Source organism: Dreissena polymorpha, chromosome 15, assembly GCF_020536995.1.
Source record: "Dreissena polymorpha isolate Duluth1 chromosome 15, UMN_Dpol_1.0, whole genome shotgun sequence".
Lineage (NCBI taxonomy): Eukaryota > Metazoa > Mollusca > Bivalvia > Myida > Dreissenidae > Dreissena > Dreissena polymorpha.
Window position 1 is genome coordinate 18,813,304 of NC_068369.1, and position 14,081 is coordinate 18,827,384.

At 35.6% G+C, this 14,081-nt stretch overlaps 1 protein-coding gene and 2 long non-coding RNA genes across 4 annotated transcripts in view; 2 read left to right on the top strand and 1 right to left on the bottom strand.

Annotated features, from left to right (window-relative positions):
* Nucleotides 1-8,316, top strand: part of LOC127860003 (uncharacterized) — a 60,316-nt gene extending 52,000 nt beyond the window's left edge. The window contains exon 3 of the long non-coding RNA XR_008039566.1: nt 7,975-8,316. This is a non-coding gene — a long non-coding RNA (uncharacterized LOC127860003). The remainder of the gene's footprint in view (nt 1-7,974) is intronic.
* Nucleotides 1-14,081, top strand: part of LOC127859995 (protein turtle-like) — a 266,899-nt gene that overhangs the window by 115,257 nt on the left and 137,561 nt on the right. For both annotated transcript variants that reach the window (XM_052397672.1, XM_052397671.1), the window contains exon 3: nt 9,083-9,415. In XM_052397672.1, the coding sequence (XP_052253632.1) occupies nt 9,083-9,415 (333 nt within the window). The remainder of the gene's footprint in view (nt 1-9,082; nt 9,416-14,081) is intronic.
* LOC127860004 (uncharacterized) lies at nt 11,233-14,018 on the bottom strand. Its single transcript, XR_008039567.1, has 2 exons — nt 13,870-14,018; nt 11,233-11,955 (listed from the first exon to the last, which is right to left on the bottom strand). It is a non-coding gene; the product is annotated as an uncharacterized LOC127860004 (long non-coding RNA).

The window sequence follows — 14,081 nt, forward strand, 5'->3', positions numbered from 1 at the left end:
CAGGCCGTATCGACCTGAATTTTACATCAAGCACATTAGACGGTCGCTAAAGCGACCATCTAAAAATGCTTTTTTAGCCGAGTGTCAACACGTTTGTGTCCAGAAGCATATTGGTGTGGGATATCAATTCAAATAATTTGCTTGTTAAACTAGGTGCTTTGGTGAAAGTATTCTAGATAATCATTTTTTACACTTGGTGCTTAATGGTAAAATATTCTAGATAATCATTTTTTTACACTTGGTGGTTTGGTAAAAGTATTCTACATAATCTTGTTTACAATTGGTGCTTGAGTTAAAGTATTGTACATGTAGATAAGGCCACTCCTTTTTAGCTCACCTGTCACGAAGTGACATGGCGAGCTTATGTGACCTTGTGATGACCAGCGTCCGTTATGTGCGTGTGTGCGTGCGTGCTTGTGTCCGTCAACAATTTGTTTGTGTAGACAGTAGAGGTCACAGTTTTCATCCAATCTTTATGAAATTTGGTCAGAATGTGTATCTTGATAAAATCTGGGTTGGGATTGTATTTGGGTCATCTGGTGTCAAAAACTAGGTCACATGGTCGAAAACTAGGTCACATAATAGGTCAAATAATAGAAAAACCTTGTGTAGACAATAGAGGTCGCAGTTTTCATCCAATCTCTATGAAATTTGGTCAGAATGTTTATCTTGATGACAGGGTTTTTTTTGGCCCGATTTTATAGCCGAAATTCGGCTATGTTCCCAATCCCAAAAAGTATACTTTTTTCCCAAAATGTGGCAAAAAATTCCCAATTTCAAAAAAAAAAAAAAAAAAATTTTTTTTTTTTTTTTTTTTTTTGAAAGAAGTCTAATGTGTATTTTATCTCAATTTTAATTCAATTACATCTAACAAAGTATTATATGATTTTGTTCTTTTAATTTGAATGGTTATAAAAAGTTATATCAGATTTAGTATTTCCCTAATCAGTGGACTTTTCATGTGGAGAAATAGGCTAATGAATTTATTTTCCCAATTTCATGAAAATGCCGATAAAATTCCCAATACCAAAGCCATGGGCCATCTTCCCAAAAAGTGGAAAAAAAACCCTGGATGAAATCTGGGTTGGGATTGTATTTTGGTCATCTGGGGTCAAAAACTAGGTTACTAGGTCAAAAACTAGGTCAAATAATAGAAAAACCTTGTGTAGACAGTAGAGGTCACAGTTTTCATCCAATCTTTATGAAATTTGGTCAGAATGTTTATCTTGATGAAATCTGGGTTGGGATTGAATTTGGGTCATCTGGGGTCAAAAACTAGGTCACTAGGTCAAAAACTAGGTCACTAGGTCAAATAATAGAAAAACCTTGTATAGACAATAGAGGTCACAGTTTTCATCCAATCTTTATGAAATTTGGTCAGAATGTTTATCTTGATGAAATCTGGGTTGGGATTGTATTTGGGTCATCTGGGGTCAAAAACTAGGTCACAAGGTCAAATAATAGAAAAACCTTGTGTAGACAATAGAGGTTACAGTTTTCATCCAATCTTTATAAAATTTGATCAGAATGTTTATCTTCATGAAATCTGAGTGAGGATTGTATTTGGGTCACCAGGGGTCAAAAACTAGGTTACTAGGTCAAATAATAGAATTATTATTATTATAAAGGTCGCCGTGGTGTAATGGATATGGTGTCCGCCTTGCGACCGGGAGGTCACGGGTTCGATCCCCACCGTGGGAGCGTTCTTTAGATTTCCCCCAAAGACACCAAGTACTGGTTCTAGGCCCAGGAAACGGACTCGAGAGCGTTTATATAAGCCTAAGGCTTTCGACGCAATCGAGCTAAAATAAATAGGTTTAAACTAAACTAAATAATAGAAAAACCTTGTGTAGACTATAGAGGTCACAGTTTTCATCTAATCTTTATGAAATTTGGTCAGAATGTTTATCTTGATGAAATCTGGGTTGGGATTGTATTTGGTTAGCGGTGAGCGATTCAGGGCCATCATGGCCCTCTTGTTTTTTTATTGGTTTACAATTTTTTTTGTGAAAGTGTCTGTCAGGCGGTCGAATTTTTTTTTTTTTAAATTGTGTATTTGTTATCTTTCAGATGGCATTACAAATATAGTTTGAAAATCAATTTATTGAATAAAAATCAACAAAAACACATTCAATGAAAACAACAAAACACATTCTTAGTCCTAGTCTGGAGCATGTCTTTTGGGAGGTGGGTATAGGACTTCTGCGCAGCCAGTAACACCTGGAACACATCTTTGCCGGCAGGTTGCTGTCCTTCAGGAGTTCCCTGCAACCCAACTGTCACAACAAAAATACTATTTAAATACACATATATTATAACATATTAAGTTCAAATGTTTGTGCATTCAAACTTTATCGTGCACAAAAAACATTGCCAGACAAATACAACATCATGTAGAGAAGTGTAGTTGACTTGCATATGAAAATGACCATTGTAAGTTTTTATGATGATGAATTATATCAAACAATAAAATCCCATATTTTAACAATGCATCATGACCATTATTGTACCACCATCGTAAATATTTAATTGAGTCAATATTTAATTAATTGAAAATCAACTTCAAGCTTGCAATGGATGATGGTGTGCAGGTTGGGATTTTCACAATTCATTATCAAAAAAGGTCGTCAAATGTTTCGCTCTCAAGGTGTTTCCACCCTCAGGCTGTATGTTTACCCCTGTATTAAAGTTAAATCATTGACGTGAAAAATATCCCCTAATTCAATTATTATTGGGGGCGAAACGACGAGGGTGGCACATCCTGGGGGCAGAACAACAAGGGCGCGACTGCAAATCTTAAAATAGATAGCCATAAATAAAATATAACCTTTTGCTAGTTGTACGTGCAAGTACAGTACAGCCAAAGCGGCACAAACATAATCCGCGGCTACGCCACGGCCAGATTATTAGTCCGCGGCGGCCGAATCGTGTATTCACGCGGCGTATCGCCGTGGCACTCGGCATCGATCCGCGCAACGACGCCGAGTCTGTATTAACCTCGCGTACTTTCGCGGAGTAAATCCGCCGCATACGTACGCGGCAGATCGAGTGAAAAGATATCCTGTAGCTCACATGAAGCTGCATATTCCTTGATACCCCGCCACACCCACCCCCCATTTGAACTCACAGACAAATGTATTACCCTCACTTGGCTTTTAACTAACAAAATGAAGTTATTATTACTTTATTTTTATGCCCCCCTTCGAAGAAGAGGGGGTATATTGCTTTGCTCATGTCGGTCTGTCGGTCTGTCCACCAGGTGGTTGTCAGACGATAACTCAAGAATGCTTGGGCCTAGGATCATGAAACTTCATAGGTACATTGATCATGACTCGCAGATGACCCCTATTGATTTTGAGGTCACTAGGTCAAAGGTCAAGATCACCGTGACCAGAAATAGTAAAATGGTTTTTGAATGATAACTCAAGAACGCATACGCCTAGGATCATGAAACTTCATGGGTACATTGATCATGACTTGCGAGGTCACTAGGTCAAAGGTCAAGGTCACGGTGACCCGAAATAGTAAAATGGTTTCCGGATGATAACTCAATAACGCATACGCCTAGGATCATGAAACTTCATAGGTAGATTGATCATGACTTGCAGATGACCCCTATTGATTTTGAGGTCACAAGGTCAAAGGTCAAGGTCACGGTGACCCGAAATAGTAAAATGATTTTCGGATGATTACTCAAGAACGCTTTTGCCTAGGAACATGAAACTTCATAGGTACATTGATCGTGACCCGCAGATGACCCCTATTGATTTTCAGGTCACTAGGTCAAAGGTCAAGGTCACAGTGACAAAAATCGTATTTACACAATGGCTGCCACTACAATGGACAGCCCATATGGGGGGGCATGCATGTTTTACAAACAGCCCTTGTTTTGAAGTTTACTTGAATGTACCTGATATAACATTTATGCGAGAGCAGTGTATAATCATCACATATTAAATATCCTGTGTAAAGAAAATGTAAAGGCATGTCTAATTGCGCTTTAAAAAGTCATATCATAATGACAAGAAGTATTTATTTTGAGGCACACAGCCAAGTACATAAAAGAAAGCGAAAGGCAGTTCCTACACAACAACATTGGGCAACATATACATATGCACTTTCCAATAATATTATTGTCGTAGCAAACTACAAGCCCCGACATCTCATTTTCTATCTACATTTATACAGGATTATTAAGTTGTTATGTTTATTTAATATGCCAATGACATGAGGCGTATACATGGCACTTATCATAATTAGTCCAAATAATTGAAATTGACAATTAATGCTTGGTGCAGTCATCTAGCAAATAGAAATGACCACAATGTATTGACCACATCACAAAACCTGATCTTATACGAAACAACCAATCAAATCTTGTTTGAATCAAAGAAGTCAACCTTTTTCTGATATACACATTAACGCGGAGAACACTATTATTAAGTTTTTGTAATTGGCATTTATCTTATGACCATAATTTTATATTCATAGATGAGTGATGTAACTGAAAGACTATATTTTAATAAATATGGTTTTTGTTGATAGATTTTGTTAACAGCCTTGAATGCAATCTTAGGAATTATTCTGAGCCGGTTGGGTTTTGCACATACAGAAATATATTGACAAGAAAACCTCCTGAAATAACATTTCTAGCGGAGAGCTGAAGTCTTGAAGAGTAAATCAAAAGTTAAAAGTTCAGTGGATATAATTGAACCGAATAATAACCACCTAGCAGTTATTAGACAACAGATCATGGTGGTGGCTGTTATTATTGTACTGTTTATAGTTTCATTTGTGATTTATCTTACATGGCAAGTGTATAGTACAAATGGACTGTCAGGTATTTATACTTCCATTAAGACTGTGTCTAAAACAGAGACCTCATAGATAATGGTACATTTAGAAAGGGCGCCCAAAGCTTGCTTCTTTCCTGTAATTATCTCCGAAGACCATCATTTTAATCGACAGGATGCACTTTATAAAATCAATGTTACAAGGATCTTAGTGGATTTCAATGACGCAGGTCAACAAAAATACAATGTCAGTCTGCCAGGATTATGACATCTCAGGACGCCTGATTACTTTCGGAATCAAACATGAATTTTCACTGTTCAATATCTTTCTGACAATACTGGTGAATCTTGCATACAGCTAGGCAATTAATAGGCCGCTTCAATAAAATCGTCAATGAAGGGCTTCTTTAATACTGCGTCCTTTTTCGTCGTACTCTATATTTGGTTCCGTATTTGGTTGTACAGAAGAGTGAAATCTTCCAAATCGATTTCAAGGGAACAGTTTTATTTCATCTGAGTAAATACACCCATGTTTGCTCAGTGATGTACCATGTGGTTGTATCCCAGAATATTTGAGCGTGCCTCTGATCAAACACTGTATGGACCTGTGATGACAGAATATGGTTTAATTTGTGTAAACTAGAGTGTGAACAGCCTTTGGCTGTATTCTTGTCAGCTGCTGATTAACCCTTTGCATGCTTGGAAATTTGTCGTCTGCTAAAATGTTGTCTGCTGAATTTCTAAAATTAGCATTTTCTTCAATTTTTTTTTCAAAGAATACTATCAGAATAGCAAACAGTTTGGATCCTGATGAGACGCCACATTCTGTGGCGTCTCATCTGGATCCAAACTGTTTGCAAAGGCCTTCAAAATTCGGTTCCAGCACTGAAAGGGTTAACCCTACCCAGGAAATCATTTGATGCATGTTGGTGTTAGTTGTTCTTTTCTGAAAAAAAACAACTTCACATTTTTCTGAAATTATTTTTTTTCCCAGATGGCAGAATGAGCATATTTACCCTGTTCCACTTAGATACGTATTTTGACGCATTTGTAGTCCCTTAGAAAGTTATATTTAACTAAATACCTTTCTAACTAAATTCAAGTTTTAAAGACTTCATTGCCAACCCTTAGATACTGATGAGCAGCAAACAGCATAAAACCTGAACAGACTGCGAGTTACTCGCAGGCTGTTCCAATTTTATGCTGGTCGCAAAAGCCATTTTCACTTTGCCTCTCATGGAGGAAAGGGTTAATCAGTGTCAACAGGGCTCAGCGGTGAGGGAGAAATGGGAGATAACTGCTCCCTGGACAAATTAACTCGTCCCTTAAATGATATTAAATTAAAATTTCATTCTCCTTAAAGTTGCCTCACTTTTCCCTAATTTAAGCTGAGGGGAAGTAGCTTCTCTCTCAAATTTGATTGTAGTTTGGTCAATATGCATGAAGTGGGGAGCATAATACTGGCAGCTTTGTCCTTCAAAACATCCAAGGTATTTTTGTTTATGAAGTTGCAGGAATGTGATAATAAAACATCAAAAGTAATTGTGTTTGCTATACTAAATGTCAGTCCATCCGCCCTGTACTTTGTTTCTGCGAAATATTTCACAGACATGTGCACCCAGTTTGATGAAAATTTGGTCATAAGATTTACATACGGGCATATTGTCTATCCCTTCCCCTCCAAAGTTTTCCTAGTGTTATAGCTGTCTGATAAATAACAACACGTTTGTGAATTTTTTATTTCCATGCAAAATTTCAGGGTGTGCATGAGCATTTTGTCAGGTAATTCTGCTTCAATAATGTTTTGAGGAGTTATTGCCCTTTGTTTAATAAAATGACTTTGTCATTGTACTTTAAATTTGCATGCATGATCTGAATTGGATAAAACTTTATATGCAGAATTTGTGTAGGCTTGACCTGTTAATAATTTCAGGTTATTCCTTGTGACTTCAGTGATTTCTCAAGAGTTACAGTTTAAAGGACATTTTTATTGCTTCTAAACTCTTTCAGTGCTGGAGCCGAATTTTGAAGGCCTTTGCAAACAGTTTGGATCCAGATGAGATGCCACAGAACGACACGGCATGCGCGTGATTGATTGGACAGAAACTCCAATCAGAGTTTTATAGTTGTTTTAGTAATTACAGTCAGGGATTCGTACGGGTGTTTGGGGGTTTATTAGCATCAATATAAAAATTCATTGTAAAGCGTCTCATCAGGATCCAAGCTGTTTGCTATTTTGATAGTATTCTTTGAAAACAATTGAAGAAAATGCTAATTTTAGAAATTCAGCAGGCAACATTTAAGCAGACGACAAATTTTCCAGCATGCAAAGGGTTAAGATCTCTTCCACAAGGCCATTTCAATGACATTTCAGGCAGCTTCTTTAGGAAAAGGCCATGCATGTATTGTTATGTCATTCCTGAGCCTGTTGGCATTTCAGGAAGTTATTGCCTCGTTTTATATCGCCCATCCATTCACAAAGAACAATATCGCAACGCTTGGATGTGTTTCACTGATATTATTGTTTTTATCATGTTTGAGTTATTGTAAAATATGTTAATTGAATTTATTGTTAAAAATTGCTACCAGTTGTCAGGCAGTTGAGATTAAAATGTCTTTATTTAAAACTTGAAAAATCTTCCTGACCCTAACCCCCATCACTGACGAAAATGTTCAAGTGTTCATGATTTTGTCCATGCACATTCTAAATAACAGACAAACTTACACCACTGTGGGTAACAACACATTCCCCTTTGTATATCTTTAAATATTTTTAAAAGTTACACTTTTTATGGCATGCAACATTATTAATTAAGAAATAATATTTTTATGTCCCCCACTATAGTAGTGGGGGACATATTGTTTTTGCCCTGTCTGTTGGTCTGTTGGTCTGTCTGTTGGTCTGTTGGTCTGTTTGCGCCAACTTTAACATTTTGCAATAACTTTTGCTATATTGAAGATAGCAACTTCATATTTGGCATGCATGTGTATCTCATGAAGCTGCACATTTTGAGTGGTAGAAGGTCAAGGTCAAGGTCATCCTTCAAGGTCAGAGGTCAAATATATGTGGCCAAAATCGCTCATTTTATGAATACTTTTGCAATATTGAAGATAGCAACTTGATATTTGGCATGCATGTGTATCTCATGGAGCTGCACATTTTGAGTGGTGAAAGGTCAAGGTCAAGGTCATCCTTCAAGGTCAGAGGTCAATTATATGTGGCCAAAATCGCTCATTTTATAAATACTTTTGCAATATTGAAGATAGCAACTTGATATTTGGCATACATGTGCATCTCATGGAGCTGCACATTTTGAGTGGTGAAAGGTCAAGGTCATCCTTCAAGGTCAGAGGTCAAATATATGTGGCCCAAATCGCTTATTTTATGAATACTTTTGCAATATTGAAGATAGCAACTTGATATTTGGCATGCATGTGTATCTCATGGAGCTGCACATTTTAAGAGGTGAAAGGTCAAGGTCATCCTTCACAAGGTCAAGGTCATCCTAGAATGTCAAACATCATATAGGGGGACATTGTGTTTCACAAACACATCTTGTTTATCATGGTTTGTTGTCGAATAACCCACAGTAAGGAGTATAGATTAGTAAGAATCAAATCACGAGTGCGAAGCGCATCTATACTCCTTACTGTGGATTTTTCGACAACAAACCATCATAGAAAAATAATATTTCTATTCTAACAAGTTTCTGATTGATTTGGTTCAAGTTTTTGTACGTGAACTATATTGTTCAACACTCCGCCCTTCTTAGTACAAAGTTCACTATTAAATGTCGTCATTGAATTGTACAAACATATGACGTCGTATTCATTCATAAATATTTTGCAAATGACGTCACTTTCATTGAGAACAACAATCGTAGACACTAAATGACGTCACGTATATTGATGCTTCTGAAAAGCTGACATGCTATAAATGTTTTCTTAATAACGTTTCTTAACAAATAACATTCTTTGTAGGCATGGTTATGCCACTTATCACCAAATATACAATTTGTTGTTTCATTACATTTATATACATGCTACATTTATTACATTTCTTTTAGAGCAGGTTTTAGCACGTGCATTTTACTGCAATATTTTCTTTATTTATTCAGAACTATTTTTGAAACATTAAGCTCTGCCCATAATTTATTGCAGAATAACCCACACTTGATTTCATTCTATGCTATAGAAAACAAGTCGCGTGCCGTGTTAGAATAAAAAACAATGTTCAACAATCTTTTCGATGTGAGGCTAATGGTGCTATGATTTGTATCTATTTTCAGGAATATTGTGCATTCAAGCCTCCAAGTTTGCCAGTCTGGGCGGCCAGCAAATACTCGACTGTGATCTGAACTTTCCTGGGGGCCGACCTGTGACCTACATGCTCGACTGGAAGAAGGAAGGCTTACGGGACTCGGTTCTTGTCAAGTACGACGGATATGCCGCGAACGTTCATGAGTCGTATAGTGGGCGAGCGCGTTTGGTGAAAGAAATCTCCTTAGAAATTAGTCATATACAGGAATCCGATGAAGGATGGTATGAGTGTAAAGTGATCTATATAGACGGCACTGATAACCGTGAAGCCAACGGTACTTGGATTTACCTTAATGTTTACAGTAAGTATGGAATATATTGTGTGTTTTAACCTATAATGTTTACCGTAAATACAAAATATTGTGTGTTTTTAATTTAATTACATTTAAATTTATTAAGAAAAGAGTAAAAATATGGCCACAAAATAATTAATAATCACAATGAATTTACAGAATTTATTGGTGCCACAAGTCTTAATTAAAAAAATCTCTATATTTTTTTTGATTGAATAATACATTTAATGCAATAGTTTTAATCCCTAATTTTTTTTACCATTTATTTTCCTCCTAAATATATTTTAAAGTTTAATAAATTACCCCACTTTTAATTTAATCTCAACAATAGCAGAAAAGAAATTCAGTAGATTTGGGCTTTTATAAGAAGTTAGCCCTATCTAACAAGGCCCTAAGAGCAGACTGAGTGGAAGCTTTCGTTTTTTTCATAAAATTAATTCATTTAAAGAATTCTACAGACAGAAAGGGTGCCCAAATAGGACATAAATGGCCTTAGAAATAGACAAATTAATGACCATAAACAAATAAGCAGACTTTCCGACTGTTCACGCTTCTGTGGTAATGTGATCTTAAAACGGTAGCTGAATACAAATAGCTTGTCTCATGCTTTTGAGACAGTTTAATATGGTATTGTCTCTTGGATGGCTTTGTCTAAACCTTTGGCTTTAAAAATCATCCGGTTCTCTGCTTTTCAGCACATTGATCATTGAAGTGTGGGAACAAACCATCAAAATTATATTGAAATACATATATTGGTGGGGATAATGTTGTTTTTACCTTCCCTGAGCATGCTTACCAGAATCATTTCATTCAACTGTTCTGTTAAAAAATTCTTTCACTTTGGATCGGCATAATTATTTATTTTGTGAAAAGGGTTTCTTTATTGTTTTCACAACGGCTGTAAATGTTTATGACAAGAGCTACATTTGTTTTGGTCCGTGGTCTCAGGAAGGGGTCATTATACTTTGTTTTCTTCCTTCCAAATCTGCTTATGATATTTGTGTATGCTTACCAATGACTTCTTCTCCCTGCAAAAATGTATAGAAAAAATTATAATAAATTTGTTGAACATTCAAGAGAAGAATGTTGTAGAATCTGAATTCTTTAATGTACAACGGTTTAAAAAAATGCATTGAACGCCTATAATATTTATAGATCCTTAGCAAATTCTATAGTTTCACATGGGCCATCAATAAACAGTGCTTTAGCTAGGCCTAAATGGAAGGGCACCCGCCCTGCCCTTCTAAGACCCCCCCCCTGCCCTTTTTTTAAACGACATATGCTAATTTATAATTATCTTACTGCATTGTTATTTATTTATTTCTAATAATGAATATGGCACATTTTTGTCTGAATTCTCATCCATTCTGTTTCAAACTGGGCTAATTAACAATTGAATGACATAAACACCCCCTGCGAAGATTTGTTCTAGAAATTGGAACGGTTCTGGAACTGTTCTAGAACATCAAGAACAGTTCTAGAATGTTCCATATTCGCGTTCTAGAACTTATGTTCTGGAATTGTTCCAGAACTGTTTTCTAGAATAATTCCAGACATTTGTGGAACAAGGCTTAGTTCTGAAACTGTTCCAATAATATACAAGAACATTTTTAGAACATTTCTAGAACAAAATAAGTTCAAGAAATTTCTAAAAATGTTCTAAACTGTAGTTCTAGAACACATTTAGAACTCTTTAAGAACCAGTAAGTTCTACAAACATTCTAGTGGGGAATAAGAACACATATAGAACAGGTCTAGAACCAAAGTCTACAATTGTCCTACAATTGTTCTACATATTTAAAATAAACTAGTTCAGACAATGATAATTTGACTTCTTTCAAATTATATTTCAAAACAATTTTCACATTGAAACTTTGCTTGCTGTGGTGTCTGCAAGATATTGCTGTCATATCATGAGATATATATATATATCATACACAAACAGAGGACTAATGTTAAGGAGGAGTGTTTGTTGATAGGTCTGGGATACTTTGTATTATTTCTAATCTTAAAACATTATGTGGGTACTCACTAGAAACAACGTTACGAGGCACTCCTAATGAGTATCCAAACATAAGCTTTTATGGAGAACTGGAGAAAATTATCCCTGAAATACCAAAAAGTACTTCTCCTTTAAGTCCTTACAAAATCTTCTGCTACACACATACATATACATGTATATAACTGACTATAATTTGTCACCAAATTACACATTATTTAATTTTTTTTTTACTGTATCTGTTCGGAATTCTGCATACTTAGTGTCTTCTGAATTTGCATGTAATCTTGCGTCAATTAAAACACTAGGACTTCACAGAGTTCCTCAACATTCACCATCACAAGAATCTCAGAAAACTAAACTGGAATTAGGTGACTAACTACAGGAGCTTCTGGTAACTGTAATGGGTGGATTTCATCCATCTTTTTCATAACATTATTCAGATATTTGTGTAGTTTTCTACATTAAATCTGTCTCCAATAGTGTGTAGAACGTGGCACTGGAAGTGTTTCATCATCAAAATACAGTTTCTTCACACGCTTCAGTGGACCTGGAAAAAAGACATATGAATGTATATTTTGAAACAAATATAAACTCTTTAACTCATTAACAGGTTTATAATTACAGAAACTTAATTCACAAGCAAATGATTGTGGTTTACAAAAATCAACATGTTCAAACAAAATTAAATTCTGTACAGTATCAGGTTGTTTTGCTCCCAAGTAGTTTCCTTTCCCCTAGTTGTTTTGCCTCCCAAGTAGTTACCACGGCCATTCTACCTCATGTGTGAGCCACACTACCAAGTGTGTAAATACTTCTGGAAGGCAACATAATTCGGACAAAATAACACTTGTTTTTTTCGTTTTATGTAAACCAAGTGTTTTCTTCTGTAATGATGTTTTAGAAATATGCTTTTCTTAAGTTAAAATTTCAGTAATTAACCTTATTCAGTCAGGCATTCCAGAATACATGGGTGTAAAGGTGACCAATGTCATTTTACTCTTGCATGTTATTAATGTTAATTTCACAAATTTTTAGATTATTTAATGTTTTGCCAAGTCTCGTCTTCTTGTAGTCATCGATAGATTAAAGTCTCATAATAAACTATTCCCGGGCCTCAAGAAGTTATTTTAGTGAGCATCACAGGTCTATAATCCCAGCCTGAAGTTGCGTGCAATGAGACTTTCAATGTAAACATTGAGCATTGTTAAATACTGAAATCACTTGCCTAACTTGCAGTGTAATCTTCAAAAAAATAAGCATTGGTGTTTATGTGGTTTAAAAAAATGATAACCAGTTATAAAACAGAAAAAAAATTGCGTCCATTTGCCTTATACTCGCCCTTCAGCAAATGGACCATTTATGAATTGTAATAACAGCTGTATTAAGAAAAGTGTTCGACCCACAATACACGTTGACTTACTTAACCCGTGTTTCGAAGTGTACAGTTAAGTCCGGTAATCTTGCGCATCCGGTAATCTTGCGCACTTCGCATTTGCGAATCTCGCAGACGACGAATGGTTTTCATTAGTGATGAAAGATAGAATTTCACATTTTAAAGAATTAACGGATTTAAAAGTTACGTATTCCATGCAAAATTAAATTCGATCATTACATTTAAACACCGGTTGCGTCATCCCTATACATGGTAAACACTGGCCTTCTTACGAAAACTTCAAAATGAATCACAAATTCCCTGCAGTCTTTAGCGTTTTCATACTTTAAATTAAGAATTCATAAATCCAATGTGTAATTAAGCATTCCATTGCACAATATCCGATCAGTTATGGTATTTTTTGCCATGAAAATATATCGCATCAGACGACATAGTCATCATTTCCCGCCATTCTGTCAAACCAATTTGGTATGATCTCCGCATGCGCAATGGCCTAGTTTTGATATTTTCTGTACACTATGGAAGCATGATCGTGGTATCAAACCTGTTATGGTTTTTTTTTTCACGCATACCGGTACTTTTTTATTACATTGTTGTAATTGTCCACTATTATTAGTGATTATATATTTTTTGATTTGTAGTGAACAAAAACTGCACTAGAAATCCACATTTAATTTCAATGGTTTTGCAAACTGATTTTTAAAATATTTTTCTGGAATGTTTTTTGTCAATAATTGGACACCATATGTGTACAATTTTGCCTAAACGAGGTCATTATACAAAGTGCGCAAGATTACCGGACACTGTGATAGTTTGAAAATGAGGTGAGTCATGTTTGTTTTGAAATCAAATCGGACAATTCTTCACTGAATTAATCAGATATGTTTGTGTTAATGAGCACATGAACTTATAATTTTCATAATAAATTTAGATATTATGTAGCCAATTTATAAAAGAACATGTTTTTAAAACAATTGACCCTTAACTGCGCAAGATTACCGGCCAGCATCGTAAGAACTCTCTGTCTGGTTGATTATTCTTTATCACATATCAAGCACTGGTACTTACCATTTTCCGATACATGAAGATGGTTTTCCTTTCGATGTGTCGTTTAACTTAACATGAAGATATGAATTTAGTAAGGAGGGATTAATTTTAAGTTGGAAAATTAAATTCCAAAGCTTATTTCAGCACCGCATCATACGGGTCTCTGAAAATCTACCCAGCCTAACCCCATATGTAAGAGATAATTTCATTGGCCAAAATTCACAAATCAGAGC